The sequence below is a fragment of the Rhinopithecus roxellana genome, chromosome 10 (assembly GCF_007565055.1).
Source record: "Rhinopithecus roxellana isolate Shanxi Qingling chromosome 10, ASM756505v1, whole genome shotgun sequence".
Lineage (NCBI taxonomy): Eukaryota > Metazoa > Chordata > Mammalia > Primates > Cercopithecidae > Rhinopithecus > Rhinopithecus roxellana.
The window spans coordinates 55,384,580-55,412,261 of NC_044558.1; the positions used below are offsets into that span (position 1 = coordinate 55,384,580).

The 27,682-nt window shown below is 49.8% G+C and overlaps 3 protein-coding genes and 1 pseudogene across 8 annotated transcripts; 2 read left to right on the forward strand and 2 right to left on the reverse strand.

The window, feature by feature from the left end:
* Positions 1-2,264: 2,264 nt before the first annotated feature.
* MMP19 (matrix metallopeptidase 19) lies at positions 2,265-8,798 on the forward strand. Of its 4 annotated transcripts, none has more exons than XR_749540.2 (9): positions 2,265-2,500; positions 2,796-2,881; positions 4,108-4,238; positions 4,454-4,669; positions 5,509-5,754; positions 6,522-6,756; positions 7,252-7,416; positions 7,573-7,700; positions 7,874-8,798. XR_749540.2 is itself a non-coding variant. In XM_010377837.2 (9 exons), the coding sequence occupies exons 1-9, from the start codon at positions 2,414-2,416 to the stop codon at positions 8,201-8,203; spliced, it is 1,518 nt and encodes a 505-aa protein (XP_010376139.1). In that variant the 5' UTR covers positions 2,265-2,413; the 3' UTR covers positions 8,204-8,798. The 4 variants fall into 4 exon arrangements, 3 of the variants coding, with proteins under 3 accessions (XP_010376139.1, XP_010376141.1, XP_010376140.1); XM_010377837.2 differs by having other exon boundaries at positions 6,522-6,650; XM_010377838.2 differs by having other exon boundaries at positions 2,276-2,500; positions 4,137-4,238; positions 6,522-6,650.
* Positions 8,799-8,967: 169 nt separating this feature from the next.
* LOC104673705 lies at positions 8,968-16,545 on the reverse strand (annotated as a pseudogene). Its single transcript, XR_004059727.1, has 8 exons — positions 16,512-16,545; positions 16,247-16,307; positions 14,880-15,293; positions 14,571-14,761; positions 14,159-14,307; positions 13,892-13,944; positions 11,642-12,289; positions 8,968-10,364 (listed from the first exon to the last, which is right to left on the reverse strand). The product of XR_004059727.1 is annotated as an uncharacterized LOC104673705 (transcript).
* DNAJC14 (DnaJ heat shock protein family (Hsp40) member C14) lies at positions 13,905-24,554 on the forward strand. Of its 2 annotated transcripts, XM_010377842.2 has the most exons (8): positions 13,905-14,550; positions 15,600-15,747; positions 16,529-17,997; positions 21,796-21,902; positions 22,113-22,232; positions 22,568-22,728; positions 22,825-22,927; positions 23,111-24,554. In XM_010377842.2, exons 3-8 carry the CDS (start codon positions 16,585-16,587, stop codon positions 23,319-23,321), a joined length of 2,115 nt encoding a protein of 704 aa, XP_010376144.1. In that variant the 5' UTR covers positions 13,905-14,550; positions 15,600-15,747; positions 16,529-16,584; the 3' UTR covers positions 23,322-24,554. The 2 variants fall into 2 exon arrangements, with proteins under 2 accessions (XP_010376144.1, XP_010376145.1); XM_010377843.2 differs by lacking the exons at positions 13,905-14,550; positions 15,600-15,747 and adding an exon at positions 15,985-16,102 and having other exon boundaries at positions 23,111-24,316.
* ORMDL2 (ORMDL sphingolipid biosynthesis regulator 2) lies at positions 23,595-27,676 on the reverse strand. The gene is made up of 4 exons (XM_010377841.2): positions 27,472-27,676; positions 26,446-26,620; positions 26,130-26,281; positions 23,595-25,047 (listed from the first exon to the last, which is right to left on the reverse strand). The coding sequence occupies exons 2-4, from the start codon at positions 26,617-26,619 to the stop codon at positions 24,912-24,914; spliced, it is 462 nt and encodes a 153-aa protein (XP_010376143.1). The 5' UTR covers position 26,620; positions 27,472-27,676; the 3' UTR covers positions 23,595-24,911.
* Between the last annotated feature and the right edge of the window lie 6 nt (positions 27,677-27,682).

Below are 27,682 nucleotides of genomic sequence, written 5' to 3' on the forward strand. Positions count from 1 at the left end.
TCTCCCAGGTTCAAGCAATTCTCCTGCCTCAGCATCCCAAGTAGCTGGGATTACAGGCACATCCCACCATGCCTGGCTACTTTTTTTATTTTTAGTAGAGAGAGGGTTTCACCATGTTGGCCAGGCTGGTCTCAAATTCTTGACCTCAGGTGATCCACCCACCTCAGCCTCCCAAAGTGCTGGGATTACAAGTGTGAGCCACCATGCCCAGTCTTTATTTACTTTTAATTTTTTATTTCCATAGGTTTTTGGGGAACAGGTAGTATTTGGTTACATAAGTTCTTTAGTGTTTAGTGGTGATTTGTGAGATTTTGGTGCACCCATCACCCAATAGTAGGTATTTTTATTTTAATTAACTAATTAATTAATTTTGAGATGGAGTCTCACTCTGTCACCAGGCTGGAGTCCAGTGGCATGATCTCAGCTCACTGCAATCTCCGCCTCCCCAGTTTAATCAATTCTCCTGCCTCAGCCTCCCGAGTAGCTGGGACTATAGGTGCGTGCCACCACACTGGGCTAATTTTTTTATTTTAGTAGAGACAGGGTTTCACCATGTTGACCAGGATGGTCTCGAACTCCTGACCTCGTGATCTGCCTGCCTTGCCTTTCCAAAGTGCTGGGACTACAAGCATGACCCACTGTGCCCGGCCATATTTTTATTTATTTTAATTTAATTTTATTTTTTTCCAAGACAGAGTCTTGCTCTGTTGCCTGGGCTGGAGTGCAGTGGTGTGATCTTGGCTCACTGCAACCTCCGCCCTCTGGGTTTAAGCAATTCTCCTGCCTCAGCCTCCACAGTAACTGGGATTACAGGCGCATGCCATCACACCCGGCTAATTTTTGGTATTTTAGTAGAGACAAGATTTTGCTATGTTGGCCGGGCTGGTCTGAAATTCCTGACCTCGTGATCCGCCCACCTCAGCCCCCAAAAGTGCTGGGATTCCAGGTGTGAGCCATCGCACCCAGCCGGTATTTTTAAATGTAAGATTTTCTTCTTTTCCTTGCATAGCATTTAAGGCCCCCTCCAAATTCTGTCTCCCAACCACTTTCCCACCCTGTCATTCTTTGACAGTGATTTATTAAGTAGGGCCTCGAAAGCATGGAGATAGCCTGGGACAGGCACTCAGGATTCAGTGGTGAATGAAGCAGTCCTGACCCTTCTGACTTACTGAGTACAGCAGGCTCTCAGCTCTGCACTTTTACTCAAGACCTGCACTGTCTGCCTCTCAGTATCCTTTTACCCTATCAATTCTTTTTTTTTTTTTTTTTGAGATGGAGTTTTTGCTCTGTTGCCCAGGCTGGAGTGCAATGGTGCGATTTCAGCTCACTGCAACCTCCGCCTCCTGGGTTCAAGTGATTCTCCTGCCTCAGGCTCAAGAGTAGCTTGGATTACAGGTACCCGCCACCATACCCGGCTAATTTTTGTATTTTCAGTAGAAACAAGGTTTCACCATGTTGGTCAGGCTGGTCTCGAACTTGATCTCAAGTGATCCCCCTGCTTTGACCTTTTAAAGTGCTAGGATTACAAGAGTGAGCCACCATGTCTGGCCTTCCCCCATCAATTCTTAGCTGGCCTTCAAAGCCCATCTCAAAGCCTGCCTTCTCAGCAAACCTCCCTCCAGCCCCAAGCCCCTTAGGGTGAGTCACCGCTGGCCCGGAATGCTGGCTCCCCTCTTCTCAGGTGTTTGGATCTGCCTCACCAGATCTGTAAGCTCCCTGAGGGTAGGCTCTGGGTCCTTTACTTATTTGTGCCCTTGTTAAGCCCCACCTACACCCACATATTCCAAGCTCATCAGATTCTTGAAATAATGGCTTTTTATTAAAGCAGACATAAGTGGGTTTCAGGAGCATTTATATTCCCAACTTGGTCTTGGGTACAAAGAAACTGAGGACTTCACGCTTGACTCCTTCACCTGAAACCCAAGCTACCTCAGCTGTTTCCTACCTCTCAGCTTATTCTAGGGAAACTCAAAGGTAGGGGCGAAGTGATTTGCTGGCCCAGGGTCCCTGGGGGACAGCGATGTCTAACTCCAGGGGATGTCCATGGTCCCTATCTCTAGACTCTCCAGAGATTCTGGTTCTTGTCCTGCCCGGATGCTCACCCTAGGGCAGTATGAAAAATTTTTCCATCTCCAGCAGAGGACTCTGAGGGAAGGGATTGGGAACTCTCTTTGGCTTCCGCTCTCTGGTAGGGCAAGTGTTAATGGTGAATTGTAACATATCTCTTGGCTGAGTCACCTCCCTCTGCCTATTCCCACAATTCCCCTCAGCTGTTATAAAGAGGACCAGAGGCTGGAGAGTAAAAAAGAACCGGAGGAAAGAGTCCCTCTGCCTAGCATTGCTTCCCCCAGGCTCCCAGAAATCTCAGGTCAGAAGGCACAGACAGCCTCTGGAACTCTTGTCTGGTGGGACCATGAACTGGCAGCAGCTGTGGCTGGGCTTCCTACTCCCCATGACAGTCTCAGGTCGGGTCCTGGGGCTTGCAGAGGAGATGGCCGTGGTAAGTCCCCCAATAAAGAGACCTGGGCCAGGGGGGGGACAGGGGTTACTGCCCATCCAAGCCTCCCTCCTGACCCCCAGCCTGATTGCCTTTCCCTTGCTCCCTCTGCCCCATGGTCTACCCTGCCCATCTCCCGCTGCTTCCTCTTGTTCCACCTGAGCCCCTTCTCTAAGGTGCTTCGCATTAGTGCTTTCATATTTGGCCCCTTCTCTCCTGAGGGACCTGTTAGGTCACTTAGAAGCTTTACTCTGAGACTAACCCCCTTTTAACCTGCTTACCTCCACTCCCATCATAGGAGTACCTGTCGCAATATGGGTACCTACAGAAGCCTCTAGAAGGATCTAATAACTTCAAGCCAGAAGATATCACCGAGGCTCTGAGGTGAGAAGCTGTGAGGTGCATGCATTTAGGGCTAAGGTCTGAAGGTCTTCTTCCTTCTCATCCCTTCCTCTCCCTAGGCCCACCTCCTCTTGACCCTAAACCATGGCAGGGATCTAGATTATGGTGGTGGGGCATGGGGTGAGATGGGGATTCACAGATGAGGAATACAGTCATTGGATCTCCCTAGGCCCTAAGCACTCCTTTGGAGTCTCTACCCACATCGTATCTCAAATACTAATATTTAGTTATAGCCCACATAAAGTATAATGATACGTAAAACTGAGTTGAGTTGTTGACATGCTGTTACCTTTTGTGGGCCTTTAATTCAGTACTTATTTCTGTTTTATAATTTTATATGTTGATATAATGGATTGTTTTTCTTTCTGCTCTCAGATATGTTCAGGTCCCTTGAAAAGCCCATAGGTCCTATGACAGTCCGTAGATGGATGAAATTGCTCCAGAGCAAGCTGGGCTGGGAGGGGTATCCAGACAGAAGGGGAGGAGGTTGGAAGAGGACAGGCTGTCAGGTGGGAGCACTAGTGGGAAGCTCCCCAGAGCAGGGGAGCTGGACACCTCCACAGAGTAGGAGAAGGTTAGAAATTGCAGTAGAGGGGCTGCGCACGGTGGCTCACGCCTGTAATTCCAGCACTTTGGGAGACCCAGGCAGGGGAATTGCTTGAGCCCAGAAGTTTGAGAGCAACCTGGGCAATACAGTGAGACCCCATCTCTACCAAAAAAGAAAGGAAGGAAGGAAGACAGAAAAGAGAGAGAAGAAAAAGAAAGAGAAAGAAAGGAAGAGAGAGAGAGAGAGAGAAAGAAAGAAAGAGAAAGAAAGAAAAGAGAGAAAGAAAGAAAAGAGAGAAAGAAAGAAAAGAGAGAAAGAAAGAAAGGAAAGAAAGAAAGAGAAAGAAAGAAAAGAAAGAAAAGAGAGAGAGAGAGAAAGAAAGAAAGAAAGAAATTACAGTAGAGGAGAAAGGCTACACCTGAGGGCCAGCTTACTCGAATGAAAGAGCCTGAAATGGGGAGATGAAGCTGGAGTATCTCCATTTCTGCAGAAAGTCCCAATTATGAGGACTGGAGGCTGGAGTAACCCTGTCAGCTTCAGGGATTCTGTGCTATTCTTGGCCATGACCTTGGGCAGCAGGAAGTCAAAGAGCAATCATCTCCAGCTCCCGGTCATTTCAGATTTTCCTGTCCTGGTAGACCCATCCCTCTCCCTCCTTCAGAGCTTTTCAGGAAGCATCTGAACTTCCAGTCTCAGGTCAGCTGGATGATGCCACAAGGGCCCGCATGAGGCAGCCTCGTTGTGGCCTAGAGGATCCCTTCAACCAGAAGACCCTTAAATACCTGTTGCTGGGTGAGAACGGAGCCTGGAAAAGGGAGGGAGAGGAGGGGGTGCTGTGATTCTGGACTGTGGGTGGCATTAGGACAGTCTGGACCAGCTCAGTGTTGAATACCTGGTGATTACCTGGTTATCACCTGTCTTGGGGGTTGAGTGCCTAAACCCAGAGGAGCTCTCTGGGGTTGGCAGAAGGATCTGTATTTCTAATCTGTTTTCTGGTCATTAACTAGGCCGCTGGAGAAAGAAGCACTTGACTTTCCGCATCTTGAACCTGCCCTCCACCCTTCCATCCCACACAGCCCGGGCAGCCCTGCGTCAAGCCTTCCAGGACTGGAGCAAAGTGGCTCCCTTGACCTTCCGAGAGGTGCAGGCTGGTGGGGCTGACATCCGCCTCTCCTTCCATGGCCGCCAAAGCTTGTACTGTTCCAATTCTTTTGATGGGCCTGGTAGGCAACAGTTCTCAGTTCCCACCTCATAGACCTCTGAGATTACCTCTGTCTCCTTGAACCCGTGACTCTGGAACCTTGATGTTTGGGCTGCCCTTTATCCCACCTGCACCATACACTCTAATTACCTTCTAACGGGAGCAGGGGAGCAGTTGGTCATCTACATGGTGCCTCCCTCCCTCCCTCCCTCCCTTTATTCCTTCCTTCTCTCTCTCCCTCCCTCCCTCCCTCCCTCCCTCCCTTCTTTCTTTCCTCTCTCTTGCTTGCTTGACAGAGTCTCACTCTGTTGCCCAGACTGGAGTACAGTGGCACAATCATGGCTCACTGCAGCCTCAACCTCCCAGGCTCAAGTGATCCTCCCGCCTCAGCCTCCCAGGTAGAGACTACAGGAAAACACTACCACACCTGGCCAATTTTTGTAGAGATGAGGTTTTGCTATGTTGCCCAGGCTGGTCTTAAACTCCTGTACTCAAGCAATCATCCTGCATTGGCCTCTAAAAATGTTGGGATTACAGGTGTGAGCCATCACCCCTGGCTGCCTATGCTTCTTTTTCTCCCTTAAGTTCCCCTGTTCAAGGCCTACCTTAGAGGTATCGGCCAGAGAGGACTGGGTCAGAGAGCACGGAGTGGCTGGGGAGGTAAGGGACAGTGATGAGCATTCCTGAGAGAACTGGGTGATGACAGGGGAATCTGAAAGGAGAGAAAGAAGCATCCAAGAGACAGTGAACATAGCTGGGGGAATTTTAAGGGCATGCATTAATTAGAGTTTATAATAGGCAGGGTGTGCTCTGGCCTAGCGGGCTCTGACCTCCTTCCTGTTCACCTTTGCCTTTGTCCAGGGAGAGTCCTGGCCCATGCCGACATCCCAGAGCTGGGCAGTGTGCACTTCGATGAAGACGAGTTCTGGACTGAGGGGACCTACCGTGGGGTGAACCTGCGCATCATTGCAGCCCATGAAGTGGGCCATGCCCTGGGGCTGGGGCACTCCCGATATTCCCAGGCCCTCATGGCCCCAGTCTACCAGGGCTACCAGCCCCACTTCAAGCTACACCCAGATGATGTGGCAGGGATCCAGGCTCTCTATGGTCAGTCCCTCCCCCTAGTGAGGGGGAGGGTCAGTCTGACTCCCATGTCAAGGTTTGAAGAGACAGGTCTAGCCTCCATGTAGGGATATAGCTTAGGGTCTTTCTTCTCTTCCAGCCCAGTTACTCCGTCTTCTTCATTTTCAGGAAGTTTCTCTCTGACTTTTCTATACCTAATCTACCTTCCAGGCCTCTCTTTCCTTACACCCATGCTTGGGGATGGAGAACGCACATTCTTCTTTTTTTTCTTTTTTTTTTTTTTGAGATGGAGCCTCACTCTGTCACCCAGGCTGGAGTGCAATGGCACAATCTTGGCTCACTGCAACCTCTGCCTCCCCAGTTCAAGCGATTCTCCTGCCTCAGCCTCCCAAGTAGCTGGGATTACAGCTGCACGCCAGCATGCCCAGCTAATTCTTTTTTGTATTTTAGTAGAGATGGGGTTTCACCATGTTGCCCAGGATGGTCTTGAATTCCTGAGCTCAGGCAATCCACCCGCCTCGGCCTCCCAAAGTGCTAGGATTACAGGTGTGAGCCACTACACCTGGCAAGAATGCACATTCTAACAATCCTCCTTCTCCCTTTCTGGTGCTTCTCAAACCTATAATGTGTCTTCCACTGATATCAACATAATATTGCCTACCACGAAGGACAACGCTCTAGGATTCCCTTTTCACCTCTGTATGGGGCCTCTGAGCAAAACTTACAGGAGACTGGTGTGGAGGACAGGTGCTGTGAGTTCTCTCCCTAAGCAGCATTACTTTACCTTATAGGCAAGAAGAGTCCAGTGATAAGGGATGAGGAAGAAGAAGAGACAGAGCTGCCCACTGTGTCCCCAGTGCCCACAGAACCCAGTCCCATGCCAGACCCCTGCAGTAGTGAACTGGATGCCATGATGCTGGGTGAGGTCCTTCCCCTCCAGGCTGTTGGCAGGCAGTGGGGGCAGCCTGCTGATCCTGAGGCCTGGACATATGGGAGTGACATGGGACTTCAGCATGAGCAATGGAGGTTAGATCCCAGGCATTAATGACCATGGAAGGAGACATGTGACATGGGGAGGGAGAGTTCAGAGCCAAATTAAAGGTGGCTTAGGCAGGCACTTACCAAGGCTGCCACCCTCTAAGGGCCACTAGAACACATCTGGAAATGCAGCAAGATGGAGAAAACTACATTAACCAGATTGCCTGTTAGAGAGGGTGTTGCACCTGGTTGGAAGGACAAGTAGGAAGCCACTTGGAGGGGAGGTTGAGGTTCCTAAGGAGGAATAGTTATCTGCAGGACTTTTGTTTTGTTGAGTAGACCAAAGCTGAAATGCTCTGAGCAACAAAGCGTTCTGAGTCCTCTTTCTCTGCCTTTAATTTTCTCCTTGAATCAAAGTTGAATGAATATTTGAAGAATCAGCCTGCAGGGAGAGGGCAAATTGTTAGTCAGCCTGAGATATCCCCAAGTTTCTGTCTACTTGACCTCTGTCTTTTTGACTTGTTGACACACCATTACTCTAAGGGCCCCATGGGATGACCTATGCTTTCAAGGGGGACTACGTGTGGACTGTATCAGATTCAGGACCCGGCCCCTTGTTCCGAGTGTCTGCCCTTTGGGAGGGGCTCCCTGGAAACCTGGATGCTGCTGTCTATTCGCCTCGAACACAATGGATTCACTTCTTTAAGGGTAAGGGGGCTAGTTACAGTATCTTACTTGAGGAGGACCTAATCTTAAACTACAAAAGGGAGGGAGATGAGAAGTTTCTGAATGGGTGGAGCGGAGGAGACCAAAAGCTATCACCTGAGGACAGAGGTGACTTGTTCTCTCCTCACATGCTCTCAGGAGACAAGGTGTGGCGCTACATTAATTTCAAGATGTCTCCTGGCTTCCCCAAGAAGCTGAATAGGGTAGAACCTAACTTGGATGCAGCTTTCTATTGGCCTCTCAACCAAAAGGTGTTCCTCTTTAAGGTATAAAGTTCAAAGCAAGGGCAAATCCCTTCTTAGGAGGGGTGGGCTATCTTATACTGAGAATCAAAGCTTGTGCTTGAAGGGAGATGTTCTGCAGCTGCACTGGGCTGGGGGTAGACCTCTGGGGGTCCTAAGCTTTCTCCTCTTCCTCTCCCCACCCATCCCATATCCAGGGCTCTGGGTACTGGCAGTGGGACGAGCTGGCCCGAACTGACTTCAGCAGCTACCCCAAACCAATCAAGGGTTTGTTTACGGGAGTGCCAAACCAGTCTTCAGCTGCTATGAGTTGGCAAGATGGCCGAGTCTTCTTCTTCAAGGGCAAAGTCTACTGGCGCCTTAACCAGCAGCTTCGAGTAGAGAAAGGCTATCCCAGAAATATTGCCCACAACTGGATGCACTGTCGTCCCCAGACTGCAGACACTACCCCATCAGGTGGGGATACCACTCCTTCAGGTACGGGCACAACCTTGGATACCACTCTCAGCCACAGATACCACGTTTGAATACTGACTGCTCACCCACAGACACAATCTTGGACATTACGCCCTCAGGCTCCACCACCCACCCTTTCATTCCCTCCCAGAGGCCTAATACCTGAATGAAATACCTGTCTGCTTAGTTGAATCTCACAGGTGCTGTAGCAGGGGAATGACTGTAGACCTCAGGCCTCTAACAGTTCCAGCTCCAGCCACCACTCTCCTGTGCTCTTTCAATCCTGAGAAGTGCTCCCCTAACTCAGATTTGGCCCCCAACTCCATTTCCTGTCTTAGACAGCCCTTCCAACTGTGTCATCTCTTCTCTGGAGGTCAATGGTGGAGGCAGATGCCTGGGTCCTGTTCTTCTTACATAAAATGCAAGAAAACAGCATGGCCAGTAAACTGAGCAAGGGCCTTGGAATCCTTGAGAATCACATTTATGTGCTTATGGTTATGGGCAAGCTAATTAACCTTGTTGAACCTCAGATTCCCCATTTGCAACATTAGGTTAAGACCAGTCCTGCAGGGTTGTTGCACTAAATGAAATACTGTATGTGAAGTGCCTGGCACAGTGTCTGGTACATTTGTGTTTAATAAAGGCTAACTCCATGTTCATAAGAGAGGACTGAACAGCTCTTCCTCTAGCTGTCTGGCTGTATAACTCTTACAGTAGTCTGTATGATAAAGGTACCTCTATTAGATCTTTAGGGGACAGAGGATTTGTCAAGATGGTTAGCTCTTTGTTTTGGGGTGCAGAGAAAGAAAAGAGCAGCAACAGCAGAGGCTGGACTCCTGGTTCAGTATTTAATGCCATTTTATTCACATGCTCCCATGTTCTCCCTCCCTCCCATTGTAGCCTTGCTGCCCAGGGGAGGGATATGTCTTCCTTTATGCATCTGGGAAACCAGGAACAGACCTTGGGCAGGAGAGTCAGAGGGGGAAGAGTTAGAATGGGTTAGTGGCTGGAACAAAGTTCTGGTTAAGGAGGAAATTAGTGCCACCCACAGTGAGAAGCAGAGAAAGCATTTGTCTCCTATGCAGCCCTGAAGACCAGGCTCCTTTGGGCAAAACGCAAGACTCTGGCAGGTGGGCCAATGCTCTCTCCTCAGAGCAAGAAGCCAGCTTTTGGGGAAGGCAGGTCCTGAGGCAGGCACTGCCCTGTGGTCTTCCCCAGGTTGAGGAGAAAAGTGGAAGCACCATGGAAGATAGTGCTCCTAGCTGAGGTAGGAGGTGGGGGTTTAAGCCTATGGGGCCCAGGGGGAAGGTCAAACAAACCCAACTACCCCCTAATGAAGTACCTGGAGGTTGGGGTATCTTGGAGCTCCTCAGAGCCCTTCTTCCCATCAAAAAGCTATCAAATGCCTTAGAAGCTCCCTGATCCTACAAAACAAAAACCGCTTGTTTTTACCACTGTGAGGCATGCTGAGGTGGATATTTAAAAGGCTATTTCAAGACCAGGTACGGTGGCTATAATCCTAGCATTTTGGGAGGCTGAAGCAGGAGGATCACTTGAGCCCAGGAGTTCAAGACCAGCTTGGGCAACATAGGGAGACCCTATCTCTGCAAAAAAAAAAAAAATAAATAAATAAATAAATAAAAACAAATGAATAAAAATTAGCTGTGTGTGGCGCCTGTGGTCCCAGCCACTCGGGAGGCTGAATGGGAGGCTTGCTTGGGCTGGGGAGGTCAAGATTGTCATGAGCTATGATCACGCCACGGCACTGGACAGAACAAGACCTTGTCTCAAAAAAAAAAAAAAAAAAAAAAAAAGGCTATATAGGTAAGGCTTGGAGGGAATTCGGTAGTCAGTTTCTTTGGGGACCAGGGTACCTCTATTATTGGTCAGAGGTAAATATTCATACTTTCCTTCTTCCCCCTTCCCCATAAGACTCTTCTCTGTTCTTGGAACATATCCCTACAAGGCTGGTCTGGGTTGAGGCACAGATCCTATCCCCAAGTCCAAGAGGTGGGGAAGTTTATGTGCAGGTCCTGTGACTCAAACCCTGTCCACCTAGTGTTCCCAGGCCCTCACAGGGGTGAGGGCAAAAGTGGAAGTCTAGGCTCAGGTCTGGTTAGAACCAGAGATTAAGGTAAGGGGTACAGTGGAACCACAGTCAGAATCCAGGTCCAGGACGGTGTAGGGGGCTGTGGCCTGGGGTCCTGGTCCCAGTTGGCACTCTTGAAGACTCTGGAGGGACACAGGGCAGAGAGGAAGGAGGGGCCTGGGTCAGAGCCCCCCTCCCACCCTGACCATCCCTATATGCCCTCTGCTCCATCTGCCCAGGGTGTCCCCAAGCCCCCCACTCACTGGAGTGAGACTGTCAGCAGGGTTCCAGGTAGTGGCAGGGAGCTGGTGCTGATAGCTGCCCTCACAAAGCCCCACCCCAGAGGGGATCCAGTGCCATTTGGCCTTTTGCTAAAGGGTCCGAAGGAGTTGGAGATGCCTTTGCTGGTGGCTTAAAACCACTGCTGGCCAGGTGCGGTGGCTCACGCTTGTAATCCCAGCACTTTGGGAGGCTGAGGTGGGTGGATCACTTGAGGTCGGGAGTTCAGGGCCAGCCTGGCCAACATGGTGAAACCCTGTCTCTACTAAAGATACAAAAACTAGCCAGGCATAGTGGTGCACATCTGTAATCCCAGCTACTCGGGAAGCTAAGGCATGAGAATCACTTGAATCCAGGAGGCAGAGGTTGCAGTGAGCCAAGATCATGCCACTGCACTCTAGCCTGGGTGACAGAGTGAGACTCTGTCTCAAAAAAAAAAAAAAAAAAAGACCACTGCTTAGGAGGGGGCAATACAGACTCAAGGAGGCCTCTTTAGACCTGAATCCTAACACATTCTAAAGAAACCCATTTGACCTTCCTGTTATGTTTATCTCAAGCCTCATCTTCCCCCCATTTATTCTTTTTTTGTTTTTGAAACGGACTCTTGCTCTGTCGCCCAGGCTGGAATGTAGTGGTGTGATCTCGGCTCACTGCAAGCTCCGCCTCCCGGGTTCAAGCCATTCTCCTGCCTCAGCCTCCAGAGTAGCTGGGACTACAGGCGCCCGCCACCAAGCCCGGCTAGTTTATTTTTTGTATTTTTAGTAGAGACAGGGTTTCACCATGTTAGTCACGATGGTCTCGATCTCCTGACCTCGTGATCCGCCCGCCTTGGCCTCCCAAAGTGTTGGGATTACAGGTGTGAGCCACCATGCCCGGCCCCCCATTTATTCTAAAAGAAACTCTTTGGAATTCTATTCTTTCCTCCTAGACCTCCCTGAGATCCTCCTTTCCTTCTGTAACTCTTTCCTGCTTCCCCTGACTCCTTCAACTTTTTTTTTCAGTGCCCTGCCCCATTCACCTTGGACATCCTCCCCAACTCTCCTTCCTCATATGTATTTCTCCCCTTCCCCTCCTCAAGTCTAGGAACTGGGGACATGAGTAGGCACAGTTTGGCTGCTTCTGTACCACAGCACTAACTCACCATTGGTGTGGCCTCCATGTTCCTCAGGCATGACCTTGCTTCTGTACCACAGCACTAACTCACCATTGGTATGGCCTCCATGTTCCTCAGGCACGAGCTTCCACTGGACCAGGGCCCCCAAGACTGGCCAAATCCCCAGGAAGATCCAGCTATATCAGCAGAGAGAAGACAAGGGTGGAAGTGTCTACAGGCATTGGCCCAGCCGACTGCCCAGTGCCAGCTCCTCCAGGAATTAAGTCAGCATAGGCCACAAACACTGCAGAACCCAGCAGGGCTGTGCCCAGAACTGTGAATGGACGTGACCACCCAAGTGTGAGCAGGGTTCCCAGCAGCGCCGGCCCCCCAGTCCCCCAGCTGGCACCCATGCTGAAGGTGGTTGGCAGATAGGCTCAGTGGAGAGCAGGACTCCAGCACCCAAGGTCAGGCCTAGCAGGAGACCAGTTAATAAGAGCCCAAAACAGTGAACCAGCATGGTGACCACGCCGTAGAGGAGTGGTCTACGTAGAGAGTGCTGTGGTGATGACCACAGCCATGCCTACTCTCATTTCCAGGCTCAGCTGTGTCTCCAGCACCCGCACCTTGTGGCACAGTAGAAAGCTCCTGACAGCAGACCGGAGAGAAACATCACTGTCTTGAAGCAGCGGTAGCCTGGGAAGTGAGGCAGGAGGCATTGAGAGACAGGAAGGGGGCTCTATGGGGATGACTCTGATGAATTCCAAGGGAGAGGAATGGCTCACTAGAGGAGAAGACAGGAGCAGCACATCAACAGACCTCAAGCCCAGGGGCAGAAAGGGGTAGCTTAGGGTCGGGAAGTCACTGTTTCCGGAACTGTGAGGGAATGGGAGGGAAAATCAAGAGGTAAGATGGATACATTGAGGGGAGTAAGGATAGAAAGAAGGTCTAGTTCTTTCAGGGATAGCAGATAGGAAAAAATCAGCACAAGCTGATTCAGGTTTTTGGGGAAGAGTAAAGAATCCTGAAACATAGAGAATAATTTAGGAATGGGGTTTTCAGGTAGGAGGTAAGAGAAGGGCAAATGACAGATGCCAGAAGTGAGAGCTAGAAGGCATGGGCATGGAGGATGGACAAGAAGCTGGCAAGAGCAACAACATAGGCCTAGGAATACAGCCAGAGCAACATGGGCCACACTGGAGGTAGGAACCCCTGGCAGGGAGGTGAGATGGCTCAGGAGCAAGGAGGAAAGTTGGCATCATCCTTGAGGGTGACAGTCTTGGGCAATGGCCCCCTAGGTCCTTGGCCCTGCCCTCCCGAAGCAGCAGTAGATGATTCCAAAGCAGCAGCAAAGGGCACACACCAGGGCAGGTGCCAGTTCAGGATTGTCCTGGGGTTCCAAAACACATCTTGGGTCTGGAGGCTTTGGGAGTTGTTGATTAAAGGGCCTGGGGTCAGATGTCACAGCCAGGGGCGGCAAGACTTCCCCCAGGGCCAAAGAGAAAGTGGTCACAGAGGGGGAGATGTCAGCTCCTCTCATCCATCCACGAATGTCTTTAGGGGATAGGGAAACCTGCAGGGGGGCACGGGGCAGAAACTTCGGTGCCCATAAATCTTAGGGATTCTGTACCTCTACTTATTTTAAATAATGGTGCCCATTTCAGAAGCCAGTATGACCCTGCTGAGGTAACTGAAGAAATCTACAGGATTGGATTGAGAGGAGCAGGATCTGTCTTTACCACTTCCTGAAACAAGGACACTTAAGTAAAATGTAAAAGGAAATCTTATAAAGTAATGAAAATCTTACAAAGTAATGAGCCTTTGCCTGCCCGCACCACCCTGCAGCTCTTCAGGGTGAGAATGGAAGGAACAAGAAGCTCTGGATGTGTGGAGGGAGGGGGGCAGGGACATTACTGCCCCATCTGCGACTGGGACTTAATACTACCCCACGAGATTGGGAAGGGTGAGGTTAATAGAGAGGGGAGAGGGAGGGAGACCAGGAGAGTATGAGTCATGGTAGGGTCTCTGGACAGCTCCTCCAGCCACAGGGCAGAAAGAGGGAGAAAACCAGACACCAAGGGTTTGGAAGAAGGAATTAAGTAGAGACACACCCACAGTTCGTCAGGGTTTTAAAGCCTCAGCTTCATGCTGAGATGGAGTTGTTGGAGGAAGGGACATCCAGCCACAGTCCTAATCCCACAGCCCCTCATGGAATAAGCAGGGACTTTGCCCACAGACATCTCCCATCCTGGTAGCCACTTGCACCTCCCCTTAGGATACTGGTGGGAATTTTCCTACCTTACCCTTCCCCCAGCAGTATCAGGGCTGCCAGTGGGATTTGAATTCAGATCCTGAAAGGAGAACACCAAGGAGGAGCTGGCATTTCGGGCACTGTGGGAATGAAGTGGCATAAATGCAGGCACTTTACTTCCTTCAGCTGTCCTTTGCATATCAAGGTCCTTACAGGCTGGAGGGTTGGCTCTCGGAGCTCCTCTCCTCAATCTGCTTGGAAGTCTGGGGACCCTGAACAAGATGGGGGTTGGGGAGGGGATGTTAACTACTCACCACCCTGCCAGGGTTGAGGAGGAGCGGGTGGAAGTGCTTCCCTAGACCCCCAGCTGCATCCCCGCTCGGAGGTCCTAGACGCCGAGGGGTCGGCTGTCGGTCGAGGGCACCCCCAGGGCCACTCTGTTTGTTGCTGCCTAAACTCTTTCAAGTCGCAGCTCAGGCTCTGTGAGCTAAATGCAACTAGCTTGCGGGGTGGAGAAAGGGGACAGGGGCGTGTGTGTTTGTGTGTGTGCGTGTGTGTGTGTACGCGCGCGCGCGCGCGCGCCCGCGGTAGGTGGAGGGGGGTGACATCACAAGGCAGGCCCCTCCAACTCTTTCCCCTGTGTGTGGGGGGACCCAGGTTGCCTACTGCTCTAGTCCAGGACCAGAGACCCCCAACTATATAACAGGTAAGAGTCTTGAGAGTCACCCCAAGAGTTTTGGAGAAGGGTCTCCGAATACTTAGGAGATGACAACCGGAAGCTCTCAAAGCCCCAATAGGGGTCCCAGCGCCCCCCTAGTTCCAGCTTGGTTTCTTCCACTTCCCAGAGAATTGGAGTATTGTCTCCTGGAGAGCCGGGTGGTCGGGATCGTGGACCCAGGGAAGGGGCTTTTGCTAGTCTGGGAGCGCCAGCGGGGGGTTCATGGGTGGAAAAACTTTCGGATCAAAACAGGGCCTGGAAGGGGCACTGACAGGAGAGCTATAAGGCTAGAGGCGTGTGCAGAGGAGGGGACCGACGGAACGGGAGTCGGGGGCGCATGTGGACGTCCACCAAATAGCTTGGTATGCAGATAAGATGTCAAGCAGCATGTAGATGAGTTCAGTGTTCTTTGGCTCTCGGGTAAGGTTCTGAGCCGAGCTGAGTTACGCTCCCAGTTCCTAGGCACCGCTCGGTGATCGGGCCTGGGGAGCTGCGTCCCGAGAGGCGGATCCAGGTATAAGGGGCAGCTCGCCAGCTGGGTCAAGCGAGGGGGAGGCCGTGGGTTGCTGTGAAAGGAGGGGCAGCGCTGCAGGGCGAGGGTGGGGGCCAGTCCGGGGCACCCTCTCCTCTGTTCCACCTCCGCACCGCAGGATACAAAGGGGCCTCTGTCCTCGCAGCTGCCAGCGCGGAAGGGATCAGGGCAGTGATTCTTCTGAGCTCTCCGGTTTTGTCTGCAAGGGAAACAGGCTACGTGTGGCTCGGTGGCTGCCCTCCATCTCCCAGGAATCCACCCAGAGCAACCCTGAGAGTCTGCCCTTAGTCCGCAGGCATTGGTGCAGAGCCCACTTGCCTTGCTTCCAGCGGTGCAACCTGCGGGAATCCTATTCCCACACGCGGAGGGAGGGGTCTTTAAATGGCGGGGCCAGTACTTCCTTAGGACCGCCTCCGTGGACGACGCAGCGCTAGCTGGACTGGCTCGCCTCTCAGCCAACCACTATTTCTTTTCCTTCCCGTCTCTTCCCTGGTGACCCCGGAAGTGGAAGTAGGCCCAGGTCGGCGGCGGCGGCGGGGACGGAAGGCGGAAGCAGAGCGTGAGCGGGAGGCGGAGCCGGGAGAGCGGCTCTCGTAGCTCACCCTGGCCCCAGGCCGGGAGGCTCGAGGGGGAGGAGTTACCGCCGTTCTTCGGTACGTCCGTTTTTGTTTTTATTTTTTTTGTTTGTTTGCTTGCTTGTTTTTGAGATGGAGTCTCGCTCTGTCGCCCAGGCTGGAGTACAGTGGAACGATCTCGGCTCACTGCAACCTCCACCTTCCGGGTTCAAGCGATTCTTCTGCCTCAGCCTCCCGAGTAGCTGGGACTACAGGTGCGCGCCACCACGCTTGGCTAATTTTTGTATTTTTAATAGAGACGGAGTTTCACCCTATTGGCCAGGCTGGTCTCGAACTCCTGACCTCGTGATCCGCCCGCCTCGGCCTCCCAAAGTGCTGGGATTACAGGCGTGAGCCACCGTGCGGGGCCACCTTTGTCCCTTCTACACAGCCGGTGGGTTCCCTGGTAGTCTTTCTTAGGGGCAGCCCTAAGCTCCGCCCCCAGATTTTCCTCCAGGGCCGCACGGCCCCCACCCTTTACTGGCAGTCTGTGGCCCCCTATCCGGCCGCCTTTCCCATTTTCCTAAGAGTGACCCACCCTCCCCCGACCACACCCTTTACGGTACCTCCCTCTTTCCCTGATTGAAGGTTATCGTTTTCTGGGGAAAGAAGAAAAACTTAGGGGATTCGGAGGAGAGGGGAGGGAGCAAGCAGGGTTGTGGTGAGTCTAGTTTTGGCTTATTGCTAGGAATAGCGAATGCCCCCAAAGAACTTGGGAAAACAAGGGAGGTGAATGAATTAAATGTGTCCACTACTTAAGATGGTTTAATTCCTCTCTTGGTCTCATCCTTGACCGTCTCCACCTTGACATCTGTTACAGGCATCAGAACACACCATGATGGCTGTGACCTAAGACCCTCAGGAAGCCCTGGGGTCATGGCCCAGAAGCACCCCGGAGAAAGAGGGTTGTGTGGAGCCCACCACAGTGGTGGTGCCTCCCTCAGGACTTTAGGACCCTCTGTGGACCCTGAAATACCTTCATTCTCAGGACTCAGGGACTCAGCAGGGACTGCTCCTAATGGTACCCGCTGCCTCACAGACCACTCTGGTCCTAAGTACACACAGCACCCAAACCCAGCCCATTGGTTGGACCCAAGCCATGGCCCCCCAAGGGGTCCAGGACCACCTAGAGATGCAGAGGACCCTGACCAGAGTGAGACATCTTCAGAAGAAGAATCAGGAGCGGACCAGGAACTCTCAAAAGATGATGAGGCAGGGTATCAGGAGGATGGGAACCCTTCTTTTCTTTCCATTCCATCTGCTTGCAACTGCCAGGGAACACCTGGAATTCCAGAAGGGCCTGACTCTGAGGGAGGAAATGGCTCTTCTAGCAACTTTTGCCACCACTGTACCTCTCCAGCCTTGGGGGAAGATGAAGAGTTGGAAGAGGAATATGATGATGAAGAATCTCTTAAGTTCCCCAGTGATTTTTCACGTGTGTCCAGCGGAAAGAAACCCGCATCCCGGAGACAGCGGCACCGCTTTCCAACGAAGGAGGATACTCGGGAGGGTGGACGAAGGGATCCCAGGTCCCCTGGTCGACATCGGCTGGGCCGGAAACGAAGTCAAGCAGATAAGCGCAGAGGCCTGGGATTGTGGGGAGCTGAGGAACTATGTCAACTTGGACAGGCAGGCTTTTGGTGGCTGATTGAACTGCTGGTATTGGTGGGAGAGTACGTAGAAACTTGTGGCCATTTCATCTATGCATGCAGGCAGCTGAAAAGCAGTGATTTGGACCTTTTTCGAGTTTGGATGGGAGTCTGGACAGGGCGGCTGGGGGGCTGGGCCCAGGTCATGTTTCAGTTTCTAACCCAGGGGTTTTACCGTGGAGTAGGATTGTTTACCCGTTTTCTTAAGCTGCTGGGTGCTTTGCTGCTCCTGGCTCTGGCTGTCTTTTTGGGCTTTCTACAGTTGGGATGGCGGTTTCTGGTGGGACTAGGTGACCGGTTAGGCTGGAGGGATAAGGCCACCTGGCTCTTCTCTTGGCTGGATTCCCCAGCCTTGCAGCGTTGCTTGACTCTGCTGAGAGATAGCAGGCCATGGCAGCGGCTGGTAAAAATAGTTCAGTGGGGCTGGCTGGAGTTGCCTTGGGTCAAGCAGAATACTAATAGGCAGGGGAATGCACCTGTAGCTAGTGGGCGCTACTGCCAGCCTGAAGAGGAAGTGGCTCGACTCTTGACCATGACTGGGGTTCCTGAGGATGAGCTAAACCCTTTCCATGTACTGGGGGTTGAGGCCACAGCATCAGATGTTGAACTGAAGAAGGCCTATAGACAGCTGGCAGTGATGGTGAGTACCCTTCTGTTTCCTGTTCCTCTCTTTTGTTCCCATATTTTCTTTCTTTCTTTTTTTTTTTTTTGAGATGTAGTCTCACCTCGTCGCTCAGGCTGGAGTGCAGTGGCACAATCTCAGCTCACTGCAACCTCCGCCTCCTGAGTTCAAGCGATTCTCCTGCCTTAGCCTCATGAGTAGCTGGGATTACAGGTGCGCACCACCATGCCTGGCTAATTTTTTTTGTATTTTTAGTAAAGACGGGGTTTCACCATGTTGGTCATGCTGGTCTCGAACTCCTGATCTCATGATCCATCCGCCTCAGCCTCCCAAAGTGCTGGGATTACAAGTGTGAGCCACGGCTCCTGGCCTGTTCCTATATTTTCTATTCCAGTTTTGGTGAGAGTGGAATAAAGGGAAGGCAGAGTAGAAAGTTAACGGGTAGGTGAAGATTAACCTTTTTTCTTTTTTTTTTTTTTTGAGAAGGAGTCTCGCTCTATCTCTTAGGTTGGAGTGCAGTGGCACGATCTTGGCTCACTGCAAACTCCGCCTCCCGGGTTGACGCCATTCTCCTGCCTCAGCCTCCCCAGTAGCTGGGACTACAGGCGCCTGCCACCATGCCCGGCTAATTTTTTGTATTTTTAGTAGAGACGGGGTTTCACCGTGTTAGCCAGGATGGTCTTGATCTCCTGACCTTGTGATCCGCCCGCCTCGACCTCCCAAGGTTCTGGGATTACAGGTGTGAGCCACTGCACCCGGCCGGTTAACATATTCTTAGGAAGGAGTCATAAAGACTTTTTGGGCCAGGTGTAGTGGCTCACACCTGTGATCTCAGCACTTTGGGAGGCCAGGCTTGGTGGCGCATGCCTGTAATCCCAGCTACTAAGGAGGCTGAGGTGGCAGGATCAGTTGAGCCCAGGAGGTCGAGGCTGCAGTGAGCCGGGATCATGTACCTACAGTCTGGGCAACAAAGCCAGACCATGTCAAAAAAAAAAAAAAAGGTATCTTCCCCTCTACTATGGGGTCTGATCTTCCTTCCATTTTGTTTCTTGTCATGAGATATATTTTTTGAACCTGGTATATTAGGCAATGTAGCCTAATTCACCTGGAATATCTAGGTGAAGTCCCTCTAACTAGAATGGGAAAAAGACCTGTTCAGAGAGCACCTCAGTTGCTCTTCTCTGAACAAATGGGGTTTTTTGTTTTTTTTTTTTTTTTTCTTTTTTTTTTTTTTTTTGAGGCGGAGTCTCGCTCTGTCGCCCGGACTGGAGTGCAGTGGCCGGATCTCAGCTCACTGCAATTGTTTTTTTTTTAAACGTGGGGCAACCCAACTATTTCTCCCAGAGAAGCAAATATGGACCTAGTGTGGGAGGGTCAGGGAGTGCATGTAAGTATTTTAGCACCAGGTAGGAGAAAACAGGCTGTTTCAAGGTCAGCAACTCAGAATAGGAGAGGGAAAGAAAATGGAAGTGTATGCATATGTATGTCATACATGAAAATATGGTTGCTTTTATTGATAAGAGGGTGTGCAGGGCCGGGCGCAGTGGCTCACGCCTGTAATCCCAGCACTTGGGGAGGCTGAGGTGGGTGGATCACGAGGTTAGGAGATCGAGACCATCCTGGCTAACATGGTGAAACCCCATCTCTATTAAAAATACAAAAAAAATTAGCTGGGCGTGGTGGTGGGCACCTGTAGTCCCAGCTACTCGGGGGGCTGAGGCAGGAAAATGGCATGAACCCGGAGGGGGAGCTTGCAGTGAGCTGAGATCGTGCCACTGTACTCCAGCCTGGGCAACAGAGCAAGACCTCGTCTCAAAAAAAAAAAAAAAAGAAAAAAAAAAGAGGGTGTGCAGATGGGAGTTGTGTTGCAACTTATGACTGAGGGAAATGGTTTAATACAAGCATGCTATCAAATTGTATTAGAAGTAGATATTAGATTGATATTAGATACCAGATTGTTACTGCTATTTCTGTACAAATAAAACTATATTATGAATTAAGTAAGGTGTGTAAATTGGAGGCCTACTTACACTGGAGTGTATGGAGCTGGACTGGTAAACCATCACAGTGTGCAAATTACCTCAATGGCTGCATGACACCAAAAAGGAATGGGCAACTAAAGTTTCCATTAATGATTAAAGGTACAGTAAACCACCACACCTGTAACTTACCAAAGGACTGAATTAATTTGGTGGGAAATGTATGCCCCTTAGTAGGTAGCTTGGTATATATTTTTTTTTTTTTGAGACAGGGTCTCACTCCAGTTCCCCAGGCTGGAGTACAGTGGCAGGATCTCAGCTCACTGCAGCCTTGACCCCCCCAGGCTCAGGTGATTCTTCCACCTCAGCTTCCCGAGTAGCTGGAACTACAGTTGTGCACCACCACACCCGGCTAATTTTTTTTATTTTTAGTAGAGATGGGGTCTCACTATGTTGCCTAGCCTGATCTCGAACTCCTGGACTCAAGCAATCCACCTGCCTCGGCCTCCCAGAATGCTGGGATTACAGGCTTGAGCCACTGCGCTTGGCCTGTGCTCTATTTTTAGAGTGGGTAACAATTGTTTACTCTCGTTGTTACTAGTATTAGAGCTCTTTTCTCACCTTCTTTGAGTAGACATCCTGTTTTGGAGAACATTCTTAACAAAAATTCTCATTTTTCAATTTCTCTTGGAGTAGAGATGTAGTTAAGTTCCCCTACCCTCAAAACATCTATCCCTATACCCCAAAGATCTCTCTTGTCCTGGACCAGAGTGTCTCTGGGCTTTTATTGAACCTCTCACTGCCACTAAGCCCTAGTGTGAACATGACTAAAAGGCTGTTCAATTAGCTTGGGAATGTGGGAACTTTAACAGCATTTTAGTTATTTGGCATCAGTCAGGAGACTAGCTTTATCTCTTTTTGGGGAATGGGGATGCATACAATCAGGAAGCTGTAGGAAGAGAGGATATTATTTGTCTTGAAGAGAAGGCTGAAAGTATATAAAAAGCCTCTTGAGACCATGATATGCTATTTCATTTCTGAGACTGAAAGGTAGATCACTGTAGGAAGTTTTGGATATGAGAATTTTCTAGTTAAAAAAGAATGAGTTTCAAGATGTAACATCTTTGGAACTCTTATTTTATGACTGATATATGTGTGTGCCGGAGACCAACTGTCCCAATTCATCTGGGATTGAGGAGTTTCTAGAGGCATGGGACTTTTCAGTGCTAAAACTGGGACAGTCTCAGGCAAACTGGGATGATGAATCCACCGTAGTGCCTGATTCTTTGCTACATACTTCATATATATTTTTATTTAATCCCCCCAATGATCCATGATATATATATTCAGGCTGGGTGCGGTGGCACACGCGTGTAATCCCAGCACTTTGGGAGGCTGAGGTATGGAGATCATTTGAGGTTAGGAGTTCGAGACCAGACTGTCCAACTAGATGAAACCCCGTCTCCACTAAAAATACAAAAAAATTAGCTGAGTGTGGTGGCGCATGCCTGTAGTCCCACCTACTAGAGAGGCTGAGGCAGGAGAATTGCTAGAACCTGGGAGGCGGAGGTTACAGGGAGCTGAGATCGTGCCACTGCACTCTAGCCTGGGCGACAGAGCAAGACTTCGTCTCAAAAAAAAAAAAGATAGATATTCAAGGTAATATAGCTAATTTAACAGAGCCGTGAATTGAACCAGATCTGCAGAGCCAGAGCAATTAATCATTAAGCTACGGTGACTCTTCAAAAGGGTGATGAAAGAGAGCCCTTTGATATGAGAATAAACTCAAGGTGGGGAGAGGGTTGGAATGGATTTGTAATGAAATCTGTTTTGGTAGGTTCATCCTGACAAAAATCATCATCCCCGGGCTGAGGAGGCCTTCAAGGTTTTGCGAGCAGCTTGGGACATTGTCAGCAATGCTGAAAAGCGAAAGGAATATGAGATGTAAGTTGGAGATGGGAAATCATCAGATAATGGTAAATGAAAAATCCTCAATAGGAGAGGCATCTGGACTTGGGGGTGGAGGCTCGTTGAGGTAGAGAGAACTGAAGTCACTTGTCTTTCTCGCTAGACGGGCCACAAGAGGCCAATTGATGTGTCTCCCTTTGTCCCTCCCTCAATACCTTCTGACTTACAAAGTGTTTCTTCTCTTAGGAAACGAATGGCAGAGAATGAGCTGAGCCGGTCAGTAAATGAGTTTCTGTCCAAGCTGCAAGATGACCTCAAGGAGGCAATGAATACTATGATGTGTAGCCGATGCCAAGGAAAGCATAGGTATGAAATAGAAGGAGAGGGATGGGACAATCACAGCTCAGGGATTAGGTAACCAAAGATCTTCCTAGTGAGTATTGGTAATTAGGAGTTACATCTGTATCTCATAATTAGTAAAAAGACCCTTAAGTTTCTACCTTTGTCATATTGTCAAGAGATTGACTATTTTGATTAGCACTAAGAAAAATTAGCTTTAAGATAGAACATTGAAGGCATATGAAATATCTAAGTGGGGGTAATTTTAGATGTTTCAGCCCTATTTGTGAATATAAGACTACTAGTAATGCCCTAAGTAGGCTTGACAAATTATTAAAGAACTATCCTTTTGTTGGTTGCAGGAGGTTTGAAATGGACCGGGAACCTAAGAGTGCCAGATACTGTGCTGAGTGTAATAGACTGCATCCTGCTGAGGAAGGGGACTTTTGGGCAGAGTCAAGCATGTTGGGCCTCAAGATCACCTACTTTGCACTGATGGATGGAAAGGTGTATGACATCACAGGTACTCTCTGTCCTTTAGAAATACAGGCTCATACTTCCTGATCTTTTATGTGCTCTAAACTGCAATGTTTTGTCTAATTATTTCTCATGTTTACAGAGTGGGCTGGATGCCAGCGTGTAGGTATCTCCCCAGATACCCACAGAGTCCCCTATCACATCTCATTTGGTTCTCGGATTCCAGGCACCAGAGGGCGGCAGAGGTAGGTGGTATTTCTGTCAATAATCTACCCACGATTTCAGTTTTGAATACGGTTTCAGATGGCCTGCTTTTTAGGACACTCAGGGGCCTTATTTTCTAGGAAGTTTGGGAACTGGTAGGTATATCTAACTTTAGGTAACCATATGACTCTAACATCTCTTGCCTTATTTCTGTTTTATCTCAGAGCCACCCCAGATGCCCCTCCTGCTGATCTTCAGGATTTCTTAAGTCGGATCTTTCAAGTACCCCCAGGGCAGATGCCCAATGGGAACTTCTTTGCAGCTCCTCAGCCTGCCCCTGGTGCCACTGCAGCTTCTAAGCCCAACAGCACAGTACCCAAGGGAGAAGCCAAACCGAAGCGGCGGAAGAAAGTGAGGAGGCCCTTCCAACGTTGACGCCCCTTCTCTTTCCTCAAAACAATGTCAGGGAGTCAAAAGGGCTGTGTACAGCACAGGATGGAGTTTGATTTATCCCTCCTCCCCCAACACCTAGGAACTGAATCTTTTTTTTGTTTTGTTTTTGAGAGACGGAGTCTCGCTCTATTGCCCAGCTGGAGTGCAGTGGTGTAATCTCAGCTTACTGCAACCTCTGTCTCCTGGGTTCAAGCAATTCTCCCATCTCAGCCTCCTGAGTAGCTGGGATTACAGGCACACACCACCACACCTGGCCCAACTAATTCTTTTTTGTATTTTTAGTAGAGACAGGGTTTCACCATGTTGCTCAGGCTGGTCTCAAACTCCTGAGCTCAGGTGACCTACCCGTCTTGGCCTTCCAAAGTGCTGGATTACAGGCATGAGCCACCGCGCCTGGCCTGAATCTTGTCTTTTGACAATACCAAAGAAATAGGGGGTAGCTAGAGTAAAGAACCTAGGGCCTGGACCTGGGCTGGACAGTATATCCCTTTAGGTGTGGGAACTGGGTATTTCCCTGGGGTCTGTATGCCTTTGTCTTGTCATTTGCTTTTAGGGCAGATGACACTTTTTCCCACCCTTTTAAAGCCACAAGTCTGTCTTCTTTCTTGACCCATTTCAGGAGGAGCCCTCTCCTTTACCCTGATATAATATTTAAAAGACAGAACAAGAAAGCATGTAGCCCTAATGATAGATTACCGCATAGAGTTCGGAGAGTGGAAACTGAATTTTCCCTCCACTTTCACTTTGTGGGTAAATCACCCAATTTTAGGCTCTTTTCTGCAAGGATGGCCAAAATTAATCATTTTTAAAAAGTAGATTCATGCCCACTGCCCTTGGGTGAGGGGGAAGGATGCAGGGGTTCCCAGAAGCCCCCATGTGATTCAAGGGTTTGTATTTTTTTTTTTAAGTTTGTTCATATTTGTATGTACATACCTATTTAAAGCCAGGGGATTATCTTTCTATAAATGTATAACTGGTAACCTGTATCTTCCCTCTTTTTTGCCCATACAACTGGAGCCCTTTTTCTCATTTGAGAATCCCTTCCCTACGAAGTGTTAAGCTTAGAGTGAAGGGCACCTCCTACTGGACCAAAGGAGAGGGGACTGGAGAATTGTTTTAAGTTTTATACATTAGGTCAGTATTCCCTCTTCCTACCCCCAGCCTTATGAGGACAGCTCTCTGCCCTTCCTGCTGATTAAACTGCAGCTATAGCTGGAAAAAATTATTATAAGAAAAATACACAGCAAAACAGAGCTGGAAAGTGGTAGGTGTAGAAGATATGGAAAGATGTAATCACCGAACAAGCTGCCCAAATGGCTTCCTGCTATGGAGGAGAGTGATTTGGCCCTTACCTCACCTGCCTTCCTGATTCAAAGAAACTTGCCGCTGGCAGGACTAGGCCCAGGAGCCCCATTTGCCAATCTCTTCTCTTCTTGGGAGTCTGGGAAAGGTTGTATAGGTCTCACGCTTTCAAGGTGTAGACGACAGTATGGAGAATAAGAGAAGGATGTTTTATAGTCCTCTGTTTCACTGCCTTCCCCATGCCCATGGAGCTGTCCCAAAACCCATCCCTCAGTATTTGTTGATGCCAAAGACACGAACCCCATGGAACTGGGGCAACTTCGGCAGCAGTACACTGAGCAATGAGGCTGTGTTGATGAGGAAGTGAGCAGCATCATACTTGGTATAGAAGCTGGTCAGGAGATAGCTGGGGAGAGAAAAAAATAGGGTGAGTGAGGTTGGCCTTCCCTATCCATATTCTTTCTTTCTTTCTTTTTTTTTTTAAAGAGACAGTTCTCACTATGTTTCCCAGGTTGGAGTGCAATGGCTATTCACAGGTGTGATACGTGCAGTACAACCTCAAATTCCTGGGCTCAAACAATCCTTCTGCCATAGCCTCCCAGGTAGCTGGGACTCCAGGCATGCACCACAGTGCCCTGCTCTTTCTCTTCTATTTTAAATGACCAGTTTTACTGTATATTTACTGTTCTAGATTATCTAAAACTATTCCAGCTATATCAACAGCATTTACTTTGGGGTTCAGGAGATAGCACCTTTAACTGGAGACTATAAGTCAGTATCTGTTAATTTTTTTTTTTTTTTTGAGACGGAGTCTCGCTCTGTCGCCCAGGCTGGAGTGCAGTGGCCGGATCTCAGCTCACTGCAAGCTCCGCCTCCAGGGTTTACGCCATTCTCCTGCCTCAGCCTCCCGAGTAGCTGGGACTACAGGCGCCCGCCACCACGCCCGGCTAGTTTTTTGTATTTTTTAGTAGAGACGGGGTTTCACTGTGTTAGCCAGGATGGTCTCGATCTCCTGACCTCGTGATCTGCCCGTCTCGGCCTCCCAAAGTTGCTGGGATTACAGGCTTGAGCCACCGCGCCCGGCTGTTAATTGTTAATGACATGGCAAATGACGGCTGAAGCTATTTGTCTGTATGATTGTTAAGAGTCCTCTTTGCTTCCATTCCCTACAGTGTTTTTGAAGATTACTATTAGTTCTGCCTTGATTTACTTATTTTGGCAGTGTAAAATCATTTGGTTTTATTTGGCACTTATCTTTTCTAAGTCCCTTCATTTCCTTACTACCAAGGAGGCAGCAAGGAATGCTTGATTACAGCATTGACTTCTATATTTTACTGCTCTCTGTAGACTTAGAACTAGTATACCTTAGTATCTTCAAAGGGTTTTAGATGGGTAGTCTGTTTTTTAACAGCTTCCCTATGGGCCTTTCTACCTGGCTCTTGGAGCTCTTTCTAACCCAGCATATCCTCATTTCCCCCATAGACTCACAGCACAATAGGAGAGATGCTGAGGAACTTGCGGGAGGAGGTAAACTGGAGCCCATAGTCCATTTGCTCCCAGTGTGTCAGTAGCCGAGCCTTTCCTTGGTCAGGAGTCTCAAAGGGTGTCCCTTTCACCGTATGAAGGAAGACATACATAGCCTGGGAACAGGGAAGGTGGCAGTGTGAGGGGCAGAAAGTAGTTCTTCAAAGAATTATGTTACGATCCCAAAAGGAACACATAAATCCCCAAACAATTGGTGATTTTATTTTGCTTTTGGTCGGGAAACCCTGGGGTGGGTACAAGGCTGCGGTTTAGTGCTCACCAGGTTATGGATGACGTTGGTCAGGGTCCAGACAACAGGAATGCTGAAGAAGGGGATGCTGAGTAGAACCACATGCAGCAGTCCTACCAAGATGATGTAGGCCAGCCAGATGCCTCGGCTATTCATCACTCGAGTGTTGGGGTTTACTTCGCTGTGTGCCACCCCCACATTCATCCTAGCCATAATGGGGGATCAGGCAGGAGTCCAACTCAGTTTTTTCTCAACCCCTCTTTGAGCTTTCTCCCAGCTGTCTCTCAGCCCCAATTCCCTGAACTCTATTGGGAATGAAGAACTTACCCATCATGCAGAAAATAAAAACTGAAAACTTGGGGAAAACTTTAAAAGACAAGAAGAGTCCTTACTACATTTTAGAGACATAGTCATTTTTGCTCTGATTTTTACACTTCAACTGTAACATGAAGGAGTGTGTAGACTTGGGGCACTCCCTCAGTGAGCGAGGGAAATAGGAGTATCTAACTTTCCTGAAGAAGTTAATAACCATGAAGAGGTCACGCACACCCAGTATTCCAGGAGAAAGTCATGGAATCATCAAAGAACCACTAAGAAGGGATGACAGAGTAAAGCTCACTCTGGTCCCCACTTTGTTCTCCGTGGCATGTAAGCAGTCAGCCTCCCTATTACTTCTCTCAAGCGTGGGGCAGGACAATTTGCCCACGGCTTCTGGACTGGGTTCGGAAGGGACCTGAGCTCAACGCCTGGAGAGATGGAGCTTTGGCTCTGACTCCAGGGGCGGCAGTGATTATTATCTGAACTCGGTTCTTTAAAATTGTGGTAGCTCTTAAGCTGATGATGTCTGGTTAGGAAGCGGCTGTTGCCCGCCCCAGCCCCACCGCCAGTTCCTTAAGCCCGTCCCATGCCCCTCCCAGCTTCCTCCTCACGTTCGTCGGTTTTTTCAGGGCTCCCTTCAGCGCTCCCCTCTCAATATTTAGGTCACCGCTTCCTCGGCGCCCCTTTCGTCTCCCACCATTTTTCCTCAGCAACCCTTACGGTCTTTGCAGCCCCTACCTGCCAGCTCAGATCCCCGTCCCGGCTACCGGCGCAGCGCCGGCTACCACACCTGAAGTCTCCAGGAAGTAACGCCTCCCCGTCTGCCCCTTTCCTATTGGGGGAACAGAATCAGCGCTGCCACCACCCATTGGTTGGTGATCTGTAATGCGATGCACAGTTGGTTGCCATTTCTGTCGTTCTCAAGATACAATGTCCGCCCCTTTCCCTG